Genomic DNA, 27,473 nt, shown 5'->3' on the forward strand with positions numbered 1-27,473 from the left:
AGGCACCAGTTGAGGTTGCACATGATTGGACAGGGTGAGCAATGTGGAATTGATAGTTTTGAGGCCCAGACTGTGGATGATATGAAGAGGCAGGCTGTGTTGAGGAAGCAGGGAGTCTGCAGTAGCACTTGACAGATTTAGAGAATGGACAAGGAAGTGCCAGATGAAATACAGTGTAATGAAGTGTGTGGTCATGTACTCTGGTAGGAGGAATAACACCCTAGGCTCTTTCTAATCAGGGAGAGAACAGAAATCAGTTGTGTGAAGGGTCTTAGTGCACGATTCCCTAAAGGTTAATGCACACATTGAGTTGGTAGTGAGGAAGGCAAATGTAATACTTGCATGCATTTCAAGAGAACTAGAAAATAAAAACAAGGATCTAATGCTGAGGCTTTGGTCAGACCTTATTTGGAGTATCATGAGCAGGCTTGGGTAACTTTTCTAAGAAAGGATGTGCTGGCATTGCAGAGGCTGTAGTGGAAATTCATGAGAATGATCCCAGGACTGAAAGAGTTAGGATGTAATAATCATTTGATAATCTGGGCCTGCAGTCACTGGAGTCTAGAAGAATGAGGGAGAATCTTATAGAAACACATTGAATATTGAACGGCCTAGATAGCGTTGATGTGAGAGGATGTTTCCAATAATGGAGGAATCTAGAACCAAACCACACCCTCAATAAAAGATGCCCCTCTAGAATAGAGATGAGTAATTTCTTTAGTCAGAAGGTGATGAATCAATGGATTTCATTTCCACAGGCAGCCATAAAGGCAGTCAGTGTTTTTTTTTAAAGCAGAGGTTAGTAGATTTTTAATTATTATTAAGGGTATCAAAGTTTATGGGTAGAAGGCAGGAGAATGGGGTTGAGATGGATATATGATGGAATGGCAGAACAGACTGAATGGGCCAAAAGGCCTAATCCTGCTCCTGTGACTTCAGGACTGATGGTTTATGCGCTGCCATTGTTCAAAAAGGGTAGTGGAAACTACAGGCCCATCAGTCTGTAATTTGTTGGAAGAGTTTCTGATGAACAGGATCCACCAAAATTTGGTTTGATTCAAGACAGTCAGCACAGTTTTGTGCAAGGAAAATTATGTCTGGTAATTTCTTGCAGCCCTTTGAGGGGTTTCACAAGGGCGTAGATGAGGTTAGGGCTGTGGATGTTGTTTATATGGACATTAGCCAAGCCTTTGATTATAGTCTGGAAGGTTAGATCTAGAAACTGGAATCTGGGGAGATAGTTGATCGATTCCATAATTGCCTCCGTGACAGGAGGCAGAGGCTGATGGTTGAGGGTTGTGTCTCAGACTGGAGCTGTCTGTCTAGTGGTGTGCCACTGGGTGACAGGACCTTTGTTGTTTGTAATTTATATAAATAATGTCCATGTGAATGTGTAATTCACTGAAAGTGACGTCTCAGCTAGATACGGTGGTGAAGATGGGGTTTGATCTGCTGGCCTTCATCATTCATGTCACTGAGTACAAGAGTTGAGAAGAAGTGTTGCAGATACACAAGTCTTCGGTGAGGACTGATTAAAGGAAACCATGCTGACTTTGGCCTATTTTTTCATGTGTTGCCAAGTACCCGAAAATACATCCTTGACAATTGACTCCATCATCCTCCCAACCACTGAGATCGGACTAGCTGGCCTATGATTTGCTTTCTTCTGCTTCTCTCTCTTTAAGAGTGGATGACCTTTGCAATTTTCCTGTTCTCTGGAACCACACCAGAATCCAGAGATTATGGAAAGATTATTAATAAAACTGCCACAATCTCTTCAGCCACATCTTTCATAGAACTGGTGTAGATAATCTGGTCCAAGGGAATTTTCTACCTTCAGACCTTTCAGTTTCCCAAGGACCATCTCCCTAGTAAAGGCAAAATCACTCATTTCTGCCCCCTGTTTCTCTTGAATTTCCAGCAGACTGCTAATATCGTCCCCAGTGAAGACTGATGCACAATACTTATTCAGATTGTCTGCCATTTTCCTGTACCCCATTACTACCTCTCCAGTAACATCTTCCAATGAACTAATATCTACTTTTGCCTCTCTTTTACACTTTGTATATCTGAAGAAACTTTTGGTATCCTCTTTAATACCAGTGGCTAGCTTACCTTTGTATTCCAACTTTTCCCTCTCTTCATGACTTTTTTTGTTGCTTTTTGTTGGTTTTAAAAGTTGTAAATACTCTGAGAGTCAGGGACATCTCGGAGCAGATACAGAACAGGGGGATGGTGTTCATTCAGCCAGAGATGGTGATTCACATCGGTACCAATGGACAGGTAGAAAAGGGATGATGTCCCACAGAGAGTTAGGGAAGAAGTTATGGAGCAGAACCTGAAATGTTGTAATCTCCAGTTTACTCCTAGTGCCCTGTGGTGGTAGGGATACAAACAGAAAGTGACAGCTAATGAATGTGTGGCTAAGGAGCTGATACAGGGACAGGGTTTCAGGATTACGGAACATTGGAACCTCTTCTGGTGCTGGGGTGACATTTACAAGAGGGATGGTTTGCAGTTTCAGTGGAGGGCGGTCAGGATCATGAAGTTCATTGCTGCACCCTATGAGGGTTGAAACGAGATTGACAGGGGGATGTGAAACAGAACACTAGTCACTGAATGGAGAGATTGAAGCTAAGTTAGATGCCAGGCACAGCAATATGTAATGTTGGATTTTGAGTCAAATCCACATCTGACCTGGAGTTTGTTTAAAGACCAGTGCAGTGTTTCAGGGCCAGTTTGTTCCAGTAAGAGGGAGGGTCAAGAATGGCAAGGTTCAGGAACCTTGGATGATGAGACAGGAAGTTAATTTAATCGAGGAGGAGGAAGAAGCATAAGTAAGGCTTAGGAAGCTAGAATCAAACAGGGTGTTTGAGGACTATATTTAAAAAATAGGGGAACTCAAGAACATTTGGAGAGCTGGAAACAGTGATGAAAAATCTCTGGCAAGTGGGATTGAAGATAATCCCATTGTATTCCGTACATTCGTTGTGGTGAAAAGGATACCTAGGGCTGCACTTTGGGAGATCCAACATCAAGGGTGTGTACACAGTTAATGGCAGGAACATTAACAGTATTGACAAAGAGAAGGATGTCGAGGTTCAGAGACATCGGTTCCCTAAAACTGGGAGCACAGGTTGACAGGGAGGTGAAGTCGGTGTATGGCATGTTTACCTTCATCAGGCAAGGCATTGAGTTCAAGCACCAGGACATGATGTTACAGGTTTATAAAATGCTGGTTAGGCCACATTGAGAGTATCGTGTTCAGTTCTGATCACCTCAATATAGGAAGCATGTGGAGGGTTCGGAACAGGATGTCTGGAGGAGGTGTGCGCTGAGGAGAGGCTCGACATGCTGAAACTTTTTGCTTCTGGAGTGGCGTTGGCTCAGGAGAGATTTGATAGAAACCTGTGGAATTTTGTGGTCATAGTTGGTGTAGACAGCCAGTAATATTTTTCACAGAAGGCATGTATTTAAGCTCAGAGGAAGAAAGTGAAGAAAACAGATTGATGGAGACATGGAATGCACTGCCAGGGGTGGTGGCAGAGACAGAGAGCACAGGAGTATTTAAGGAAATCTTAGACAGTCACAAGTATATGTAGAGAAGGGCCAAAGGGCCACTCCTGTACTGTCCTTTGTTCTCTGAACAGCAGATGGCCCCTGGGCATGGATCCGTGCAGGAGACTGGGATATTATATCCCCAACAGAAAAATGATTGTCGGAGGGGCAGGACCGGCAGCTCAGTTTCACAATACAAATGCTACAGGTACGATGGAGTGGAGGGGAGAGATGTGTTTGACCAGAGAGAACATCTCAGTGGAACTTAGAGAAGACATCCCTGGGGATTGCCGCATCATGTATACTGGGACCGCCGCACTGCAAAAGGGTTGGTGGCGCAGAATTTATTCTGTGTGTCCAGTTTTATCAATCAGTATTTAGAAGTTCCTACTAGAGACAGGACAGCACTGAACCTCCTTGTCGATCCACCCACCCCCTCCCTTTTCTTCCTGGCACAAACAAAAGTCTGTATCAGAGCGACCCACCGCCTCACAGAGGGAGCCGTGTCTCGGGAGATCTGACCAAACTGACCCCGACTTTGCAAATGTTCATTTATATTTCAGAGACCCAGGCGGACGAGATTTTCAGTAAATACTGTCAGTTCCATACGGTAAATGTACTTTTGCAGATAAATGTAAAGCTGCAAATCAATATTGTTCTGTGAGGCGGTGGGAATTGCTCATGAAGCGATCAGTGGGACGGTCCAGGGTCAACCCGCAATGTGAAACCCAGACAACGCGGTTTCAGGTCATGAAGACCGGAATCGTTCAATGATCGGAGATTAAATTCACCCTCCGGGGGCTGACTCTGAAAGTTAATTTCCCCGCCCCACAAGGGGAGAGAGCTCCATTCAGCCAGCAGAGAGGGGAAATGAGGCAGGGTGTAGCGGACCGCGTACTCTGCAGACTTTTACCGATTTAATTCGCGGAAGAAACACGACAGAAGGAGAGAAAACGTTACCAGGGATGCCTCCGATCGGGGCCGTGTCAGACACACAGCCGAGTTACTCCGAACGGTAATCACCCGCTGTTCAGCCCTTCCACAGACACTGTGAGTGGCTCTGAAAAGAGCCTTTGGGTAAATAGGTTCAGTTTACGTCGCTTCACTTACTGGCACCGCCGGTTTTCTTGGGCAACAGCACAGCCTGGATATTGGGTAACACACCGCCCTGAGCGATAGTCACCCCTCCCAGCAGCTTGTTCAGCTCCTCGTCGTTGCGGACGGCCAGCTGCAGGTGTCGGGGGATGATGCGGGTCTTCTTATTGTCCCGGGCTGCATTGCCGGCCAATTCGAGGATTTCGGCTGTCAGATACTCGAGAACAGCAGCCAGATAGACCGGGGCTCCGGCACCCACCCGCTCAGCATAGTTGCCCTTTCTTAGGAGTCGATGAACCCGGCCGACCGGGAACTGCAGTCCAGCCCGAGATGAGCGAGATTTGGCCTTGGACCGAACTTTGCCGGCGCCGCTTTTTCCACGTCCAGACATTTCCAAAGTCACAGTAACTGCTCCAGCGACAGGGAGGGAATGTTCACCCGCCCCAGCTCGCATTTTTATACCTTCTTTGAGAATGCAAACTAATGCTCGTGATTGGTTTAATGCTGCTTGTTTTCATTGGTGAAAAGAAATGGCCCAATCGACGAACTGCCTTAATCACCAATCAAGAGCCCGTAAAGGCAGAAGCGCGGAGTGTAACCATCTCCTCCCCAAAGTACTCTGAAAATTGGAAAAAGCCCGCCAAAAAAAACTCATTGTTCAAATTTAATCTGAAATTAAATCATTGCTGATCTGTTTGAGGACTGGGTCTTCGTATTTCCCCCTGTTATTGAAACCGGGCACATTTAATGTAAGTGTAGTTGATAATGGAGTGTCTGGGAACTCAAATTTCTTTCAACTCGTAAAGGAACCGAGTAAAACTGACACTCAGCTTCTGCCCGGTGCTGGTCATTGTGTAAACGTTAGCAGGTTATGGACAAACGGCTCTTCTCAAACTGTGACCAGCGGCTAGTCTGCAATTTTTTTAAAAAAACTGTTCTATGAAAGAACCGTGAAGTCGTTCCGGCCTCGAATTAAAATGAGATTCAGAGAAGTTACCTAACTCCAAATAATAAACTCCTGAACCCACAGCTAAAACAGCAACGGGAGTGGGAGGAATGTTAAACACCAGGATTATAGGGGGAAGATGAAGCGGATATTCCAACCGCTCTTTAGCTCCTGTAAAAGCCACCACACATAAAACGTGCGCCATGTATTGCCTAAATGCTAGTACAACTCTCTCAGTGAAATCGTGAGTGGCTCTTAAAAGAGCCGTTGTGTTTTCGATCATCTCACTGGGGAACTTTACTTGGAGCTGGTGTACTTGGTCACCGCCTTTGTCCCTTCGGAAACGGCGTGCTTGGCCAGCTCCCCGGGCAGCAGCAGGCGCACGGCGGTCTGGATCTCCCGTGAGGTGATGGTTGACCGCTTGTTGTAATGGGCCAGGCGTGAAGCCTCGCCCCCGATGCGCTCGAAGATGTCGTTGACGAATGAGTTCATGATGCTCATGGCCTTGGAGGAGATGCCAGTATCGGGGTGAACCTGCTTCATCACTTTGTAGATGTAGATGGAGTAACTCTCCTTCCTCAGCCTCTTGCGCTTCTTCCCTGCCTTACCGGCTGGTTTGGGCAGAGTTTTCTTGGCGCCCTTCTTCGGAGCGGGTTTCGCTGTCTCAGGCATTTCAGCTGACCGCTTCAGAACGACAAATAAGTAAAACGGACCCGGAGCACGAATTAAATAGGCAGCGCCCAGAGGTGTATGCTAATGAGGGATGGGATGCCTAGGTTTCTCAATGGCTATTTGAAGTAACGTTCATGCAGTAAGATAATTTGATTGGATAGCTAAAGGAATCAACCAATCAGAACTCGTTCTGCACTACCCAGTGTTCGTTTTGGGTAACACCGTGGACAGGGACCTGTCGCCGATCTGGTGAGTTGCCGCTGCCGGTTAATTCCGCAGGAAGGAAATCTAAAATACAAAATGGACCAACTACAGCGGCAGTATTCGGTCATTCGGCCCGTCGTATCTGCTAGAAAAGCAGATGGAATGAGGAAAACACACAGTTGATAATATGAAACGTTTATGTAATGAAACAGGACAGCAGGAGACCGAAGGTCAAATGGACCAGGTGAAAGATAAATTTACTGCAGCAGCATCATAAACACATAGTATCCACGATACAGTGCTCACAAGAACTAAACTGCTGTACAGAATTGTAAAAAGAGAAGAGAATTAGCAGTTAGTCCTGACGAAGGGTCTCGGCCCAAAATGTCGACTGTACCTCTTTCCCAGAGATGCTGCCTGGCCTGCTGCGTTCATCAGCAACTTTGATGTGTGTTGCAGAGAATTTGAACGAGTCTCAAGACAGTCCATTGCAGTGTAAATTGATCAAAGTGGTGCTGTCTTGAGGTGGGGAGGAGCGTTGTTGGGTTTTGTTAAAGTACGTAATGTCTGTACATTACGTACAGGGTTCATTCTGTACCCGTCAGCCTCTGGTACAGTGTGAGAGTGTGGAGTTCATTCTGTACCTGTCAGTCTCTGGTACAGTGTGAGAGTGTGGGGTTCATTCTGTACCCGTCAGTCTCTGGTACAGTGTGAGAGTGTGAGGTTCATTCTGTACCTGTCAGTCTCTGGTACAGTGTGGGAGTTGGTACTTGGCACTGTGTCTCCCAGTCTCTCATGCAGTGTAAATGTAGAAACTTCTTTCAGATTCATCCTCATAATTGAATTATTTTTAGCTTTTTAAACAATAACACACAATGCGATGTGGCCACACATTTGTTGGAGGAACAACACCTTATGGGTGGCTTCCAACCTGACGGCATGAACATCGAACTCTCGCATTTCTGGTAATGCCTCCCACACCCCCCCCTTCACCATTTCCCATCATCTTGCCCACCCACCATCTCCCTCTGGTGCTCCTCTCCCCTTTTCTTTCTTCCATGGCCTCCTGTCTCTTTCACTAATCAACTTCCCAGCCCCCTACAGGTTTCACACTCACCTTATTTTCTCTCTCCCCTTCCCCACCTTTTAAATCTACTCCTCAGATTTTCTCCTAAGTCCTGCCAAAGGGTTTTGTCCCAAAACAGTGGCTGTGTTTTTTTTCTATAGATGCTGCCTGACCCGCTGAGTTTGTTCAGCATTTGTGTGTGTGGCTTGGATTTCCAGCAACTGTAGATTTTCTCCTGTTTGTGACACAATGCTGTACATCAGTGTCTCAGTGATGATGTATCTGGTTACCTCTGAATGGACTTTGGAGCAGAGCATCCAGAGTAACAAGCCCAGACCATTCAACCCAACTCTGGTCTTGTGATAAATGTGTAACTTTCCTCGAGTCTCGGTGTGGGAGGGTTTGAATGGTGTGTATCGTGTAGCAACATTTGAACTGATAGAATTGAGAATGATTTTGACTGTAGATATGTAACCAGTGTGTCCACAGTGATCAGTGATGGGACCTTTGTTTGATCAGATTAAAACATACGTGGGCGGATCAGATCGCTGATGACATGAATATTGGTGCAGTTGTGGGTGGCGAGGAAGGTTGTCAAATGGACAGAAGCGGATATAGATCAATTGGAATCATGGATGGAGAAATGGGGGAAATGGATTTTAATCTGGACAAGTGTGAGGAGTTTTACAGGTAAAATGTCAGAAGAAACTCCACAGTAAATGGCAGCACCCTTAGGAGCACTAATACACGAGAGAACTTGATGTGTTCCTCTGTATTATCTTGCAAGTGTCACTAAAAGGAAGTAAACTGCTCTAAAGATCACAGAGCGGGAGCAGTAAGAGGATTCAGTGGGGGGTGGGGTCGCTGTAGGGTAATGTCATGGCTGGAAATGTGCGTAATTAATGACCACTGACATTCTGTTGTGTTTCTCTTTTAGAAGCTGGACTGCTGTTATGATGTAAGTATGTGAAGTTTTTTTTTAAACTGTGCTTTATGTTTCTGTATTTGGAGGACAATAAATGAGTTATGGTTTTCCTGAAATAGAAAATGCCTCATGCCATTTTATTTGTAAAAGTCTTCACACTGCAAGAATACCGCAGTATCAATCTGCACCAAGAAAACCTGATCACATTCTCTTGAGGGTTAATGGCATTGCTGACTCTGAGTTTACTACCGTCGAATGCCAGCAGGGTCACAATCAGCAGAAACTCTCACAAAGCAGCTCTGTTTGTATTGTGTGCTTAGTAGGTCTGTGGGAGATACCCAGAATGTGAAGCTATAGTAATGGAGAGAGACACACTGAGCCAAGTCACAGCTTGATGGGCAGAGGGGAAAACAGAGAATTTGATGTTGTGTCCTTATGCCTGTACTATGCCCAGTTAGAAGTGTTGTTCCTCCGCACAGTGTTCAGCCTCACTGTAACAGTGTGACATCAGACATCAACATGAAAACCAAAATAATCTCAGCTGAGATGTATTCTCTTTCACCTGTTGATCACCTTTGCAAACATTTTACAGGCAGAAAAGGCAAAGAATTTCTGTCTGAGAATCTCAAATGCAACAGCGTGTCACTTCTGCTGTGTCTGTCGGTTCCCCAGCATTTGAATGCTACCAATCACTGAATATGAAGGGGGAGATGGTTGAGAAGACAGCACACCAGAGTCCCAATACGTGGACTTGTCCATGGACTGACCTGATAAATGGCCATAGAGTTGATAACAGTGAGTTGGCGTTCACCGCCTCTCATTTTGGAAGGGATTCACCAGGCCACTGCACCTGCAGATACACCAGCAAGTTCACACGGGGAGAGGCCATTCACCTGCTCCATGGCGGACGGGATTCATTCAGTCACAAGCTATTACAACACCAGCCAGTTCACACCGGTGAGCAGCTAGACTTGGCTCTGTTGTCTCTGTCTCTCAGTATAGCTTCACACCTGTTCCAAGTGTGGGAGGAGATTCATTCAGTTCACCCACCGTGTGAGGCTCCAGTGAGTTTACAATTCATAGAGGACACACTTCTGTCCTGAGTCAGCAAAGAAATTTACTCAAGTCATCCCACCTGCTGAAACACCAGCAACTTCACATCAGGGAGGAAGTTATAAGAAGCTGTATATGGGACTGTTAATGTCAGATTCCACAGATATTGTGGCTGCTCATCAGACCCAGGACTGAACCCTGGTTACTGAGCATTGAGGGGGTTCATCCCACCATCTTAAAATACACTGATGTTTAATATTGTGGATCTGTCATAGACAAATAGATCAATTCCATTTCAAATCCTGTGTCTCAGGTGCTTCCTCCCTGTCACACTGATAATGAACAGTCGAGAGGCCACTCAGTCCAGCTGGTACCTGCTTGTGTTCCTATTGCACACCAGAGCTTTCAACCCCATCCCTGCCGTTCACCACTAACTCACCCTATAATGTTCAGGATGTAACTGGTCACCGGTCTGGCGATGAAGAGGTTTACCTTGAATTCACTCCACGACTTTCTGTAAACTGCAGAGGATTAATTTACTGTGGTTTTCTCCCAAATATTCCTCATCCCTCACAGCTCTGGACCAAGGCTGAAGTCTTGTGTTGTTAAAATCTTCCTGTCCCACTCTGTTCATTGTTTTGTGTCATTTTCACTGATTTCGAAGGGCTGTGCCTCACACTGCCGGGCTGTTGCAATACAACACTCTCCTCTAAAGTACGACAGCAGAATGGTGGAGCAGAAACAAGAGGGGTCAGCACAAATGAGGGCTTTGGAGCTCCAGATGTGATGGAGGCTCGAGTTTATGTAGAGTAGAAGGAGGGAATCAGACCAGGAGGATGAGGCTGCAAATGAAAGTTCAGCAACATTTGGAAACTGATTGACTGAAAAAAGAGGTTTATGTTTGCAAAATACTGGAGGGACTCAGTGCCCCCCAGCAGCATCTGTGCAGACAAATAAATAGTTGATATTATGGGCCAAGACACTTCATCCTATCTAGACTGTTTATTCCTCTGTTTAGCTGCTGCCTGACCTGCTGAGTTCCCGCAGTACTTTGTGTGTGTCACTTTACAGTTTATTCCCAGCATATGCTGAACCTTGAGTTTCATATCTGCATTTCTAAATGAGTGGAACTGTGACAGTTGTCATACAAAATGCTTGTTGACATTGAGTAATAAACAGGAGAAAATCTGCAGATGCTGGAAATCCAAGGAACACACACAAAATGCTGGAGAAACTCTGCAGGCCAGGCAGCATCTGTGGATAAAAGTACAGCTGACGTTTTGGGCTGAGATTCTTCAGCAGGACTGGAGAAAAAACAATGAGGAGTAAATTTTAAAAGGTGGGGGAGGGGAGAGAGAATTCTTAAATTCACACAAAGAAACTCTACATCACTAATACTATCATTGCTACAGCTGGTTTCCAACACATTAAGATATTCTTGTAAAACCTTATTGCTACATTGTTTAGTCTCTCCACCTATTTTGATTATGAATTGCAGCAAATGACCGAGCCAGGACTCAACCGTCTCTCCTTCAGGAACAATTGTATTACCTTCTTTAATCAATATTCAGAACCCTATGAATCCCACACCCCCATTTTCTTAGTCATTCCCCAAACATCTTCAAGTTTAATAGTCCTTCCAATACTTTCACAATATGACCTCCAGTAAATCTTTTTCACAAGCTTCATTACTTTCCTCACCACGGCCTGTGACCTGTTACACTTAATATGATTACGCGGAGAGTGATACTTCCTAACTTTCCGAAATGCCACGTTTCTCTCAGTAACTGCCTCTGCACACTCCTCCGTCCACCACGGTACAGCTTTTCTCCCACTACTGCACTTTTTAAATTGAATCTCTGCCACCACTATTTGATGAATAATGTCACAACGTTTCTTTGCAGAAATCCACATCATCCTCACCATTCAGCCCAGACAGACACTCAGCACATAAAACATTCAAACTTCTCCCAATTTGCTTTACCAGAGTTCCACCTCCTAAAAGTGCCCTCATGCCCCCTATATAAATCCAAACCCAAGCTTATAAACATAGGGAAACGATCACTCCCCAATGCTTCATCTCCCATGACATCCCACTACTCACTCCAATGTTCAAAACTAAAGTTAAATTTACAGCATTTTCAGAACTATTATGAACATTAAATCTCGTACCTCTCCCACCATAAAGACTAACAGGATATGAAATATCTGAAACTCTTCTATAAACAAAATATTACCAATCTGAGAACAACCCCACAGTAAATTAACTATGTGTTAAAATCCCCACACCATACAACGCTTAGTGAGCTAGAGCTACGTATACTCTCCAACAAATCAATCGGAAGCTTTCCACAATGGTTATAATAATACACAAACACGAGGAAATCTGCAGATGCTGGAATTTCAAGCAACACGCATAAAAGTTGCTGGTGAACGCAGCAGGCCAGGCAGCATCTCTAGGAAGAGGTACAGTCGACGTTATAATAATATACCACTTTATTGCCCCTACCTGTGGAATCAAATGTCTTCAAATGCCTCATACATTTCATTTACATCCACAACTTTATGGCCTCTCCCTCTCTTTAAAAAAAACTTGCAACACCACCTCCTCTACCAACTAATCTATCACGCTTAATTACAATATAACACTGGAAGGAAGAACTTAAATGCGATAACAATCAGGTTTCCTGAATACATATAACATCACATAGATTTGATAAATCAGAAATAAACGAAGTTTTGACCATTAGAAATCAGGCTTCTGAAAATCGCCCTTCTGATGCAGGCGGGGCGGGAGGTGCGGAATGTAGTGGGGCGTTTATGATTGGTGAACCAGTGCCCATTCTGATTTGAAAGAGCAAATATTCCAATCACAGAGCTGCCTTATTCACCAATCAGACTGTAGAAGCGCGGAAAATATCGTCTAACCGCCGAAATAAACTGAAATTTGCAATACACCGCCAAAAAAGCCTTTGTTGCTGAAATTAAACCACAACAGGTTTGTTTGTCGGCTCTTTACCCCCGTTACTGGAGTCCGACACACTTAAACAAAGTGTAGTTAATATTGCGATGGTGTCTGAGAAATTAGTTCACCGATATCTTTCAATTGATAAACGATTGGAATAAAACCGGTCCTCAGCTGCTGTTCGCGGTCGGTCATTGTGTAAACTCAAGTCAGTTTAGCAAGGGGTCACCCGTCAGAAAGTGGAGCTTTAACAAGTACTCTGAACGACCCGTGACAGTGTTCAGCTCTTGCGTCGGAATGGGGTTAAGAGAAGTATCGAAAATGGGACAAAGCTTAATGAAACCACGGTATTTAAACCAGAAACATTAGCGTCCATGTCAGAGAAATCTGATGACCGAGAGGAAGCGACGGGGAAACGGGTGTGTAACGATTCCGTGTCTGGGCAGTTGGCAGGAATTAACAGAGAAATTGGGATTGTACTGAGCAGCGGACAGCAAGTTCTGATTAACGGGGATAAGATTCTGAATGAGCATTTCAACAAAAAATTCCAAATTTACCTCAATTCCATGTCTCAATATCGTGTAACTCTTTTAATGAAACCGTGAGTGGCTCTTAAAAGAGCCTTTGATTTTCCGGTTTGTTTTGTCAGTGAACTTGTCTTCACTTGGAGCTGGTGTACTTGGTCACCGCCTTTGTCCCTTCGGACACGGCGTGCTTGGCCAGCTCCCCGGGCAGCAGCAGCCGCACGGCGGTCTGGATCTCCCGGGAGCTGATGGTGGACCGCTTGTTGTAATGGGCCAGGCGGGAAGCCTCGCCCGCGATGCGCTCGAAAATATCGTTGACGAATGAATTCATGATGCTCATGGCCTTGGAGGAGATGCCGGTGTCGGGGTGAACCTGCTTCATCACTTTGTAGATGTAGATGGCGTAAGTCTCCTTCCTCGACCTCTTGCGCTTCTTGCCAGTCTTGCTCGCTGGTTTGGACAAAGCTTTCTTGGCGCCCTTCTTGGGAGCGGGTTTCGCTGGATCAGGCATTTCCTCGTCGGTTTCAAACACAATAATAAGCAGAAGCTGTTCGGAGCGCGGATTAAATAGGCAGCGCCCAAAGCGGTATGTTAATGAGGATGGGAATGCTGAGCATTTCCATTGGCTGTTTGGAGAAATGAATCACCAATCGGAACGCTGGGGGATGGGAAGCGGCGCCAATGGGCGGGGTTTACCGCTGTCGTTTGATGCGGGAGGAAGTACTGAAGGGCAGAGACAGGCCGGGCTGCGGGCTGAAATTGAAAAGGGAAACGCAAATTTCAAAAGCCGAATGAAAATAAAATCAGATGAAATATTGTAAAATTAAACACTAGGACATTTAGTTCATGACATAGGGCTGCAGGAGAGTGAAGGAGAGATTTGGACATTTCAGTGTAAAGTTTAAATCGAGTTTATTTATGCACAGGTGAAAGGAACAAAGTATTTGTAGCAGCATCACAGACATTGCATCAGAGACACAACACTGACAAGAAACACTGAAATTAAATATGAATTATACCAAAATATTCAAACAGACAGAAGACTATCAGAACAAAATCAAAATAACAAACAGATTATGCCGGCAGTGGGAGAATCATCCCTCTTGTGCTTCTTCATCTCGTCACTCTGGATTCAGTGTCACACAACGCTGCCACTTTGATCTGGCCCATGCCTTCATTAACCAAGTCCAACACTTGCCTTTATTGCATCTTCCTTCTCCTTACACTGGTCATCGGGTTTGTGGGGGTGTGTGCCCCCTTGAACCTCAGGATTAGGTTTGAGGGTAGGGCTGGTGGATGTATATGCTGGGAGAGATAATGCTGTGGAGTTTAGTATGGTGAGATAGGTGGGGCTATGGTGGATAGGGTAGTGTAGTGGAGTCACTTCAATCTGGCCCATTCCTTTCATTAACGTGGCCTGACACCACTTGGCTTAATGAACCGGGTGTTGCAAAGGGACACATCGTCAGTAATGCAACCTGGGGTCATTGGGTGTTTTGGGTCTTTAATCATGAGACATCCTCGCCCAGGCAACCCAGCCAGGGTTAATCAGGCCCGCTTGTGTTTATCCCATGGATCAAGGTAATGAGAGGCATGTAATTCTGCATGTTGTGGGTATTTTAAACCTTGTTACTTGGCTTTATTTTGACCATTTGGGGAGTAGAATGTTCTGAGGCCTAGTAATCAGGCTTTACCTCCAAGTAAGGTTCAACTTTCCTACTTTCAATTTAGAATTGTCTTTATTTTGCATCTGTATGCCTGGGATTGCATGGGTTAAATTAACAGTGTTCACTGCAGTACAAATTAGTGATTAGGTCTGTGGAGATTGGTCCATAATTCCAAAATGCAAACATCTCTGAAATCCAGAATTTTTTGTGCTGACATGACATCACAAATGGAGAATTTTACTCAGGATTAAATGGCTTGCCTAATGAACAGAGTTTCACGGCTCTGGGCCTCTATTCATTGGAACTTCGAAGAAAGAAGGGTTACCAAATTGAAACCTATCAAATAGTGAAAGGGCTTGATTGAGTGGATGTGGAGAGGATTTTTCCTGTGATGGGTGTGTCTAAAACTGGACCACACAGCTTCAAAATAGAGGGTCATCCTTTTAGAATGGAAATGAGGAGGAATTTCTTCAGCCAGAGAGTGGTGAATCTGTGAATTGTTTTGCTACAGGCAGCTGTGGAGGCCAAATCACTGGGTATAGGCAGAGATTGATAGATTCTTGATTGGTCAGAGCATGAAGGGATACAATGGAAGGCAGGAGATTGGGGCTGAGAGGAAAAATTGATCAGTGATGATGAAATGCCAGAGAAGGCTCAACAGGCAAAATGGTCGAATTCTGCTCCTGTATCTTATGGTCTTATGGACTCACTTAGTGACTAAATCTCTCCCAGAGATCTCAGCTTTGACTCAACCCAGCAACTGAGGCTCCACATTACTTATATAAGGAATACAGAAGTTCTTTGTTCTCTGATTTACAAAATATCTCATTTCCATCCTGAATGCTTGTCACCTCATTCTGAGCAACAGACACAAAATGCTGGAGGAAGTCAGCAGGCCAGGCAGCATCTATGGAAAAGAGTAACGAGTCGATGCTTCGGGCTGAGAATCTTCACCCTGAGATCTGATGAAGTGTCTCGGCCCGAAGTGTCGACTGTTAACTCTTTTTCATAGAGGCTGCCTGTCCTGCTGAGTTCTTCCAGCATTTTGTGTGTGTTGCGTTTGATTTCTAGCATCAGCAGATTCTCTCGTGTTTGTGATTTACACCTCATTCTAAGGGTATTTTCCTCAGATATGGAGTTCTCATTCAGGGGAAAGATCCTCCTTGCCTATTGCCTGTCATATCCTGAAAGAATCTAACAGATTTCCTCGTTTTCTCATGAACAGCAGGGAATACAGACCCAGCGCACTCACTCTCCTCTCATATAACCAACCTTCCATCCCCGGAACCAACCCAGTCAGTGTGGGGAACAGTCACTGCACTCCCTCTATTGCAGGGATATCCTTCCTGAGGAAGTGTGACCAAACCTGGACACGATACTCAAGGTGTGCTCTCACCAGGGCCCTATATAATCCCAGTGAGACCTCTGTACCCTCTTGTACAATCCCCATGGATCACAGGACAAAATACTGTTTGAACATAGAACATAGAATAGTACAGCACAGTACAGGCCCTTCGGCCCACAATGTTGTGCCGACCCTCAAACCCTGCCTCCCATATAAATAGAACATAGAATAGTACAGCACAGTTCAGGCACTCTCATTACTTGTTGTATCTGCATGTAAACTCAAGTGATTTGTTTACAAGGATGCCCAGGTCCCTCTGAACATCCCTGTGTGGAAATGACTCTTACAGTTTGTTCCTGGGAATGGGTGATCACACATTTCCCCACATTCTGTTCCATCTGCCACATCCTCAACCGTTCACTCTCCTGTCTACATCCCCCAAACCTTCTCACTACTGACACTGTCTCTCCCACTCTGCCACAGCAGCAGACATAGTCACTGAGTTATGCAGCACAGAAACAGGTCCTTCAGCCCAACACATCCATGCTGACCAAGTGGCCAAACAAAATTATTGTCAGTTGCCTGCATTTGGCCCATGTCCCTGTGAAACTTCCCTCTCCACAGTCCAAGAGATATTGCAACTGTGCCCACCTACACCACCACTTGGGGTAGTTTGTTCCATGTAAACAGCACATTCTGTGTACAAAACCTGCTCCTCAGGGTCCTATTTAAATCTTTCCTCTCTCACTTTATATCTGTAATCTCTCGCTTCCAACTCCATAAACCTGAAGATAACAGATTCACTGTTGACCGTATCTATGACTGCCATTATTTTATCACCTCTCTAATGTCACATACACTCTGGTGAGAAAGGTCCTGGCCTATGTAGCCTCCTGTTAAATCCCTTTTGCACCCTCTCCAGTTTAATGTCACCCTCTGATCCCAGGGCAACTATAACTGTACTCCGTGCTCCGAGAGTAGTTTCCCCGAGGCTGGTAGAGCTGTAACGTGACGTCACAGTCCAGTGGCCGATACTCTACCCGATGAATGCGAGTGTGGCGAACAGCTTCTTCACCGTCCTGACTACCTGTGTTTACACTCTGAAGGAATTCGATATCCGCACCCCGATATCTCTGTTTTACAGCACTCCCAGGGACAGACCATTCCCCACGGCAGTTCTGCCCTGGTTCGTCAATGACAATGGAACATCTCACATTTATCTGTCATTCCTCAAATCAGTGACCTCATTGATCACCGTCCTGTTGTAATGTTAGTTACATTGTTTCACACTCCACGATATCACCAACTTTAGTGACATCGATAAATTTGCTGAGCCGGGCAGTGACGTTATCAGCCCTGACTCAGCTCCCAGGCTTTTCCTCGCAGCGATACACGCGCAGTGCTGGAGGAACTCAGCAGGCCAGGCAGCATCTATGAGAAACTGGAAACAGCCAACGTTTCAGGCCGAGACCCTCCATCAGCATCTGCACAATGGTCTTGTGTTTGGTTTTCCTTCGATCCTAAATTACTGGATAACATGACCCATCCTCCAATCCTCTGCCACCACTCCTGCCCGAGAAACGCGCAGAGACACAGAGGCGGGGAGGGGAGGAGACAGAGTCAGAGTGACGGACAGAGCCGAGAGCGGCCTCTCATCGTCCAGCTCCGTCTTCACTTTAATACACCCGGCAATTTCCAACGGTTTGTCCGAAACACAGAGCTCCAGAGAGAGAGAAAAAAACGCCCTCTAACACCACGTACAGAAGGAGTTCTAGGAATTTACTGGCAGTCGGACTTCATCGGATCAGAATACAGTGTGATTGGCGCAGGATCAATTTCAAATTGCCCGCCAATTTCAAAGCACCCAGCAACGGTGATGGAAGACTTCTTTAAAAATTATTTACCGTTAGTTTTATCACGCATTATACAATTTCAGTTTCATTTAATAAATTTAATATCTAATCCCCTGAGTTAAGATTTAAATGCATAATTACGGAGTCGCTTCTCTAAACGAGTGAACTGATTCCTGTCCGAGACGGATAAAAGAATGAAGATCGATCTTAACGCGTTCAGAGGTTCTGAAGTAATCACCGACTGGAAAGGCAGATTCGCAGGAATATTGCAAACCGAACCGATTAATGTGTTTCAAATGTAACTCAGCTGAATGTATCGATAAAAATAATTAAAAGGTTGTGGATACGGCTCCGTCTGTGAGGCGGTGGGTGGCTCTTAGAAGAGCCTTTGTTTCGTGCTCGGGAGGAAGTGGGAGTTTTTCAGCCGCCGAAGCCATAGAGAGTGCGGCCCTGGCGTTTCAGAGCGTACACCACATCCATGGCAGTGACCGTCTTGCGCTTGGCGTGTTCAGTGTAGGTGACCGCATCCCGGATCACATTCTCCAGGAAAACCTTCAGCACCCCGCGGGTCTCCTCGTAGATCAGACCCGAGATCCGCTTGACGCCGCCACGGCGAGCCAGACGGCGGATGGCCGGTTTGGTGATGCCCTGGATGTTATCACGGAGCACTTTACGGTGCCGCTTGGCTCCGCCTTTGCCCAGTCCTTTGCCTCCTTTCCCTCTGCCAGACATGATACTGCTTCACTCAGGTCGCTGCTCACTGACAAACTGCCTGCTGCTGTCTCCTTTTATACACAGCGCCCCGACCTGCCCGAGAAACGCGCAGAGAGACAGAGGCGGGGAGGGGAGGAGACAGAGTCAGAGTGACGGACAGAGCCGAGAGCGGCCTCTCATCGTCCAGCTCCGCCTTCACTTTACCACACCCGCCAATTTCCAACGATTCATCCGACACAAAGCGCTCCAGCGAAAAACAAAACTCCCTCACACACAGTCTGAAAAGAACGAGAGCCAATGTCAGGCTAATAAACATGGTGGGACTGATGGGCTGAAATGAGTTTATTTCAACACTAGGAGTACTATGTTATCGGACGGACAGGTCTGGCAGCTCAACATTCCTGGGTTTCATTGTTTTACATGTGAGTGGGGGGTTAAAAATGCAGAGGTTACCTCACTGGGAATGTCACAGCAAACTGGAAGGTTCATTTACAGAGGCAATCTGCAGTTACACTGTTGGGGTGTTTGTATTGGCCCCGCAACAACCAGTGGGGGGACATTATCTTCTCTAGATTAACTGGAACTTGCTTAATTCTTAAATGCGCCAGATTTCTTCAGTGAATCTGAGGAGTGTTTGAAACATTATGTACAGGGCCCAACCAGAGGTGAGAACAGATGGGAATGAGCCAGGCCAGGTGACAGTTGAGAGTCAGTGAACATTTTGGGAACAGTGATCACAAGTTTCTTTTTTTCTTAGTTACAAGTAAAAATAAAAGTAGATCTTGTATGAAGGTACTAATTTGCAGGAGGACAAGTCAGGACGGAGGAAGACAGGAGCCAGGCAACATTGATTGGGAGCAGCCACTGTCAGACAAGTCCACATCTGATGTGTGGGAGTTGTCTAAAGACCAGCAACTCTGAGTTCAGGATCAGCATGTTCCGGTGAGGAGTGAGGAGAAGGATGGTAAGTAAGGGATTTTTAGACAAGCGGAGAGATCCTAAATTTAGTCAAAAGGTTATGGAAGGCTTGTGAAGCTAAAGTCAGACTGGGTACCTTTGGAATATAAAGGTAGCAGGGAAATGCTAAAGCAGGTGATAGGAAAGGCCAAAAGGGGCCACAAACTGTCCTTGTAATGTAGGACCAAAGATGATCCCAAGGCCTTGTGATTTGTATTAATAAGACGAGGATAACCAGAGAATAGAAATGTCGACTCAAGATTAAAGGAGGAATGATGTGGTTGAAGTGAGATCAAGTGGCTGAGGTACTAAATGAGTATGTTGTGTCAGTATTTACTGAAGTGAAGGAATTGAATGGCAATGAAAACAGAATGAGACATGCGAATGTGCAGAGACATTTTGAGAGTAAGGAGCAGGTTGTGCTGGGACGTCTGAAAAGCAATAAGATGGCTAAGACTCCAGGGCCTGAAGGCAAATATCCTACAACAGTGAAAGAAACAAGTGAGCAGATTGCCGGTGATTTGACAAGGATCTATGTGTCCTCGATCACAACATATGAGGTCCCACAGGACTAGAGTGTCAGAAATATTGCAGCTTTGATCAAGAAGGGAAATAACAAGAATCCAGGAACCTATAGGCAAGGCAGCCCCATTTCAGTGGTAGAGAAGCTACTGGGGAGGATATTGAGGTACAGGATTTATGCACATTTGGAAAGGCATGGCCTGCTTAGGGACAATCAACATGGTTTTGTGTGGGCAGATCATGCTTGACAAAATTGATTGAGGTTTCTCAGGAAGTGACACAGGCTAAGATATAGGAGCAGAATTCAACCATTTGGCCCGTCGTCTGCTCCGACATTTCATTGTGGCTGATCCATTTTTCCTTTCGGCCCCAGTCTCCTGCCTTTCCCCTGTATCCCTTCATACTCTGACCAATCAAGAATCTATCAACCTCTGCCTTAAATATACATAAAGTCCTAGCTTAACAGCTCCCTGTGGCAATGAATTCCACAGATGAACCACTCTCTGGCTAAAGAAATTCCTCATCTCCACATTCTACAAGGATATTCTTCTATTCTGAGGCTGTGTCCTGATATTAGACACTCCCACCCATCTTCTGCACATCCACTTTATCACTGCCTTTCACCATTCGATAGGTTTCAATTGGGCCACCCCTCATTGTTCAAAAATTCCAGTGAATACAGGCCCAGAGCCATCAAACACTCTTCATATGACAAGATGTTTCATCCTGGAATCAATCTGGAGAACCTCCTTTGAAACCCATCGAGTTTCAGCTCATCCTTCCTTAGATGAAGGGCCCAAAACTGCTCACAATACTCCAGTGAGACCTCCACAGTACTTAATAAAGTCTGATCATTACTATGATTGGCGCAGATATTGTGAGACGAAGGGCAGGTTGCCATCTGTTCCATATTGTGTACTGATGAATATGTTTGATCTGACAGTAATTGCAGGGACATGGTTACAGAGACTGGGACTTCGACATTCCACTATATTCAATGTTCCACACGGAATTGGCAAAATGTAAGTTATTAGGTTTTATTGTTTTGCAATGGATTTAATTTGGCTTTTTTGACACTGATCAACAGAAAAGACTATGGTGTCAAAGTGAAAACAGATCTAAATTAATTGTAAATATGAAACAAAATAATTCATTGCCTTAGTATTTACCTCCTTCAAAGCCTTAATTAGTTGATGCACCTTTGGCAGTATTTACAGTTGAGTCTGTGTCGATAGGTGTCTATCAGCTTTGCACATCTGAACACTGCAATTTTTCCACATTCTTCTTTACAAAACTGCAGAAGCTCTGTCAGAATGCATGGGTTAGTGAGTGAACAGATCTTTTCAAGTCCAGCCACAAATTCTCAATTGGATTGAGGTCTGAACTCTCACAAAGCCACTCCAGGACATTAACTTTGTTGTTTTAAGGCATTCCTTTGCAGCTTTGGTTTTATGCTTGTGGTCATTGTCATGCTGGAAAATTAATTCTCTCCTAAGTCGCAGTTCTCTTGAAGACTGAATTTGGTTTTCCTCCAGGATTTCCCTGTATTTTGCTGCATTCATTTTACCCTCTACCTTTATGTGCCTTTCAGGGCCTGCTGCAGTGAAGCATACCCACAGGATGATGCAGCCTCCACCATACTTCACGGTAGGGATGGTATGTTTTTGATGTTGTGCGGTGTTTGGCTTACTCCAAACTTAGTGTTTGTGATGGTCAAAAGGTTCAATTTTGTTTTCATCAGACCATAGAATCTTCTTCCAACTAACTTCAGAGTCCCCAACAATTCTGGGAAACTCCAGGGAAGATATCATCAGAGCATTTTTCAACACTGGCTTTTTCTCTGCCACTCTCCCGTAAAGCTGCGACTGGTGAAACACCCGGGCAACAGTTGATGTATGCACAATCTCTCCCACCACTGAAGCTTGTAACTCCTCTAGAGTTATCATAGGTCTCTTGGTGGCCTCCCCCACTGGCCCCTTCTTGCATGGCCATTCAGTTTTTGAGGATAGTCTGCTCTTGGTAGATTTACAGCTGTGCCATATACTTCCCACTTCTGGATGAGTGACTTAACTGTACTCCAAGGGCATTCAGTGACTTGGAAATGTTCTTGTATCCATCTCCTGGCTTGTGTTTGTCAATTACCTGTTTGCAGAGCAGCTCAGAGTGTTGATTTGTCTTCACGGTGTAGTTTCTCCCAGGATACTGACTCACCAGCAGTTCGACCTTCCACTTACAGGTGTACTATTACTACAATCAATTGAAACACCTTGACTGCACACGGTGATCCCCATTTAACTGATCATGCAACATCGAAAACTAGTTGGCTGCACCAATGATGATTCGGTGTGTCAGTGTCATATTAAAGGGGGTGAATAATTAAACAGACAATTATTTTGTGTTTTAGATTTGTAATTAGTTTAGAGCATTTTGTAGAGATTTGTTTTCCCTTTGACACAAAAGAGTCTTTTTCCATTGATTGGTTTCAAAAAAAGCCAAATTCAATCCACTGAGATTCAATGCTGTAAATTTTCATAGGAACTTTATATGTAGGGACAATGATGGTGAAAGGGGGAGGGAAAGACAACATTGGTAGGAGCGGCCTCAAGATCCTGGGGTGTGGTCAAAGGCATTCAAGGAAATATTAAATCAAAGAACATACAAAGAGGCGCTGGTGGTGCACAAGAGAATCAGAGATTTTCTAGGAACCAGTGAAAAGCTAAAAGTAAAAAGGAACACGCAGAGAAGTTCACTCAATAATTTGCATTAGTGCTCACAGTGGGTCACAGCAAACATCCCACAGATATCTAACGGTGACATTTCAACATTGTGCCATAATGTATAACAATTGGCATCACAAGGGAGAAACTAATGGGACTAAAAGCAAACTTTACCAGGTCCCAACGACCTGCACTGGAGGGTTTCACAGGAAGTCTGTAGAGAAAGTAGAGACATTGAAGTTTGTCAAAACTCACTGTTACAGAAAGGTCCCAGTGGAGTTGAAAACCATTGCTGAAGAAGGGTGGAAGATAAAAAGCAGGTAACTGTAGTCCTGTTAACTTCACTTCAGGTACTGGAGTTGATAATCTATCAAGAAATAACAAATCATTTGGAAAAGTTCAATGTCTACAGTCAGGTTCACACAGATTCCACGATGACCAAAGTTCCCATCTGAGCTTGTGGTCTGTAACCCCCTCACCACCACATTATGAAGAAGGTTATCCTCCTCCTTGTCCCATTTCTCTGCATTTGGCCCAGATACTTCAAAACCTTTTCTTTCCATCTATCTGTCCAAGTGCCTTTTTAATGTCCCTGACTCAACCATTCCCCCTAGCAGCTCATTCCATTTCCAGCCTCCAGGTCCCTCATGATTTTATACACCTCTGCAATATCAGCACTCATTCTCCAACATTACAGGGAAAATTATCCAAAACACCTTTCCACAAATCCTTTGAGATCCAGTAACATCCCCATAAATCTCCTCTGTGCTCTTTCCAGCTGAATGGTGTCTGTCATACAGCAGGGTCACAGAAACTAAACACTATTTGCAAAATGTGGCCAAACCAACGTGTTGGACAACTGCAACATCTCATCCCAGCTTCTATATTCGGGGCCCTGAGTGAAGGCCAGTGTTCCAAAAGCCTCTTCACCACCCTGTCCATCTGGAACCTGGTCTTGGACCCTGTAACCTGGGTTGTTGAATGTTAAGTCATGTTTGACAAACACACCAGAGATTTAAGACTTTACAGGGGAAGTTGGAGAAGCGGTGTTTTTGGATTTTCGGGAGCCATTTGCCAAGGTGCCACATGTAAGGCTGGTGCACAAGACCAGAGCTCAGTACTGGGAAGGAAGTGTGTTAATACTGACTGAAGACTGGTTACCATACTGAGACAGAATAACAGGTCTGTTTCAGACTGGGATGATATAACTAGTGGAGTGTCCCAGCGACCAGTTCTGGATTGTCAATGATTTACTATTGATATTAATGACCCGGAGGAGCGGCAGAGAGTGAGGAATCCACGGTGGCAATGACAGTGAATGTGGTGGGGGACATGTTGTGATTGGACATTTCATCTCTTCAATGGGACATGGGAAGCTGGTGAGCAGAATACATGGTAAACGGAGTTTAATGTGGTGAAGTGTGAAGGCATGTCGAGTGGTAGGAGGAATCAAAAGTCAAACTATTATTTATGTGGAGATAAATTATAAATGAGAGAAATAGAGAGGGGTCGAGGTGCTGAACTACACAACAAAATAGAGACAGGAGCAGTGAGTGGTTCATAAAGCCATATATGACCAAGGTTTAGAGCTGAATGGTCCATTGACATTTACTGCTGGGGTGTTGGTGCAGAGAAACAGAGAAGTGTTGTTACTGTGACAGACAAGTGCACAATGATGGATTTTGGGAAGTTAAAGCAGGTCAGGACATACCCAGTGAATGGAGGGTCCTGAGGAGTGTTGATGAAAGAGAAACCTGGGGCACAGGTACCGTACTCCCTGAAAGTGGCAACACAGGCAGACAAGGTGGTGAAGAAGGAGCACAACATGCTTGTCTTCATCGGCAAAGGCTCTGAGAGGAGTTGGGACATCACATTACAGTTGTACAAATCAATAATGACACCACACCAGGAGTACCCTGTGCAGTTCTGGTTACATGAGAGGAAGGATGTGATTAAGCTGGAAAGGTGCAGAAACAATTCACAGGAATGTTACCTGCTCTGGGGGCTTGAGTTACAAGGAAATATCAGACTGACTGGGACTGTTTTCCCTGGAGTGAAGGAGACTGAGGGGGAGACCTGACAGAAGATTATAGAACTATGAGAGGTGTAAACAAGGTAAACAGGCAAGATCATTTTGCCAGGGTAGAAATATCAAATATGAGAAGGCACAGCTTTAAAATGCCAGGGTGAGAATTTAAAGGTGGACATTAGGACAGGTAAGATTTCTGTTTCTGTACAGAGAGTGGTGAGGGCCGGGTATGGGCTGCCATGGGGAGTGGTGGAAGCAGATATAATAATGACATTTAACAGGGTTTTAGATAACCAAATGAATATTCAGAGAATTGAAGCACATGAATTATAAGCAGGCAGAAGAGACTTAGTTTCATTTGGCATCGTGTTCAGCACAGACATCATGGGAAGAAGGGTCTGTTCCTGTGCTGTACTGTTCTGTGTTCTCGGTGAGCCTCAGTGACAGGGGAGTCTTTAGCCGGGGTCACAGACAAGTGTATCTGTGGCAAGGAGAGAGACTGCACGATGGTGCATTGCCTCCCTGGTACCAGGGCCAAGGATGGAATTGAACAAGTACAGGCCATTCTGAAAGGGCAGGGTGAGCAGCCAGAGGTCGTGGTCCATATTGACACCAACAAAAGAGAAAAGTCCTGCAAGGAGAACTCAGGGAGTCGGGGAAAAAGTTAAGTGGAAACTCTGTGGTCGGGGGTGGGGGGTGGAAATCCCAGTGCCACCTGCTAGCGAGGGAAGAAATAAAAGTGTGATACAGTTATATGTGTGGTTCACGAGCTGGTGCAGGATGGAGGGTTTTAGTTACATGGATCATTGGGCTCTCCTTCAGGACAGGTGATGGGAAGAGTAAGATGTCAGCAACTGGCATTGACGGATGTGGATTAACACAGGAAGTAAGTCCAAATGGATAAATTACAGTGTCTCAGTAGCATTACAAGTGCACAGATATACAAATATCAGAAGAGAAGCAAGAGAAAGAATAAAAAGTCAGTTACCTCCAACAGTCTAACATGGGGGTGGGGTGGGGTGGGGGGGGGGGGTCATCACTTCCCCGGCTATAGGTTGACTCATTATTGACCCTGACAGCCCAGTGTAAGAATGACTTCATACAGCGCTCCTTGGAGCAGCAGAGTTGTCTTATTCTGTTACAGAAGGTGCTCCTCTGTTCAGTCAAGGTGGCATGCAGAGGGTGAGAAACATTGTCCAGGATTGCCAGGATTTTCCGTAGGGTCCTTTGTTTTACCACGGCCCCCAGTGTGTCCAGTTTCTCTCCTATAACAGAACCAGCCTTTCCAATCAGTTTATTGAGTCAGATGGCATCACCCGTGTTGGTGCCATTGGCCCAGTACACCACTGTGAAGTTAGGCCGAGTTACTGAGCACAGTGGCACTGAGGGCCTGAAGTGTGTTTATATCAGTGCAGTGTGGAACGGTTACGGCAGACGTACTTAGAGCCTGGATTAGTACATGGCATGGCGACTCAGCCATTACAGAGATCTGGCTGAGAGAAGGGCAGCACTGACAGATAAACATTCCAGGATTCAGATGATTCAGACAGTCCAGAGGGAGGTGAATGAGGTTCGGGCTCTGTACTGCTGATCAGGCAGAATGTCACAAGGTCAAGGTCATCCCAGAGGCTCATCCAGTAAGACAATGTGGGTAGAAATCAGGAATAAGAAAGGTGCAATCACCATGATGGGATTATACTGTCGGCCTCCCAATAGCCAGTAAGAGACAGAAACAGATATGTTAGCAGGCTATGGGATGATGCAAAAACTGCAGAGTAGATTTGGTGAGTGAATATCTCCTCAGAGTAACTGGGACTCCGTTACACCCTGAGGCTTGGATGGGGCATTATTTGTGTTCGGGAAGGTTTCCTGAAACAATATGTCGTCCACCAGGGAGGGCGACATTCTTGACTTCACCTTGGGAAATATGGGACTCAGCAGAGTGGTGGCAGGAACAACCAGTGTTCAAAGAGGAATTAGACAGGTCCTTCAGGGGAAATGACCTGCACAGCTGTGGGGACAGAGTGGGGAATGGGATTGTGGAAATGTTGTAGCAGGAGTTGGTATTAACTTGATGGGTCAAATAGTCTCGACGATCACAGAATGATTCTCTGCCCAATAATAGTCTGAAAGGATCATTCTGGTCGCCAGTGAATCTTCCAAGCTCCAGGATGGACAAGATCAATTGTGTAATAAGGACACACTTCTGTTGAAACACTGACACTATATATCAAGCACACTGAGCTGCCAGAGCACAGCACCGGCCAGTGAGGACACAGACCAGTACAACACCCGGCTCTCTACTACAAAGTTCAAAGCTGAAAATAAATGTACTATCAAAATACATTTCTGTCACCATATACAACCCTGAGGTTAGTTTTCTTGTGGGCATACTGCTGGTTTGTTAGAGCAGTTGGGGAGGGTTGAAACTAATTTGGCAGGGGCGTGGGAACAGGCATGAAAAGACTCAGGGTAGGACAGATGGTAAAGAAAGCAAAGATCGCATGCAGTCACACTGTCAGGAAGGGCAGGCAGATGATAGGACATAACTGCAGCCAGCAGGGTGAGTATCAGTGCATGAGGGATGCAGAATCAATAAGGGTAGCAAATACAGTACTCAAACTGTTATATCTCAATACGCAGAGTATAAGAAATAAGGTG

General features: G+C 45.2%; 4 protein-coding genes across 4 annotated transcripts in view; all 4 read right to left on the minus strand.

Annotated features, from left to right (window-relative positions):
- LOC140188855 (uncharacterized) overlaps positions 1-5,127 on the minus strand; it is a 631,689-nt gene extending 626,562 nt beyond the window's left edge. Inside the window, exon 1 of the mRNA XM_072245510.1 lies at positions 4,665-5,127. Coding sequence (XP_072101611.1) covers positions 4,665-5,107 — 443 coding nt within the window. The 5' untranslated portion in view covers positions 5,108-5,127. The remainder of the gene's footprint in view (positions 1-4,664) is intronic.
- A 769-nt stretch (positions 5,128-5,896) lies between these two features.
- LOC140189148 (histone H2B 1/2-like) lies at positions 5,897-6,271 on the minus strand. The gene has a single exon (XM_072245847.1). It carries the CDS (start codon positions 6,269-6,271, stop codon positions 5,897-5,899), a length of 375 nt encoding a protein of 124 aa, XP_072101948.1.
- A 6,775-nt stretch (positions 6,272-13,046) lies between these two features.
- LOC140188838 (histone H2B-like) lies at positions 13,047-13,691 on the minus strand. The gene has a single exon (XM_072245490.1). It carries the CDS (start codon positions 13,517-13,519, stop codon positions 13,145-13,147), a length of 375 nt encoding a protein of 124 aa, XP_072101591.1. The 5' UTR covers positions 13,520-13,691; the 3' UTR covers positions 13,047-13,144.
- A 4,212-nt stretch (positions 13,692-17,903) lies between these two features.
- LOC140189076 (histone H4) lies at positions 17,904-18,619 on the minus strand. Its single transcript, XM_072245778.1, has one exon. It carries the CDS (start codon positions 18,603-18,605, stop codon positions 18,294-18,296), a length of 312 nt encoding a protein of 103 aa, XP_072101879.1. The 5' UTR covers positions 18,606-18,619; the 3' UTR covers positions 17,904-18,293.
- Positions 18,620-27,473: the final 8,854 nt, after the last annotated feature.

This window comes from Mobula birostris, chromosome 28, assembly GCF_030028105.1.
Source record: "Mobula birostris isolate sMobBir1 chromosome 28, sMobBir1.hap1, whole genome shotgun sequence".
In the NCBI taxonomy this organism is placed as follows: Eukaryota; Metazoa; Chordata; class Chondrichthyes; order Myliobatiformes; family Myliobatidae; genus Mobula; species Mobula birostris.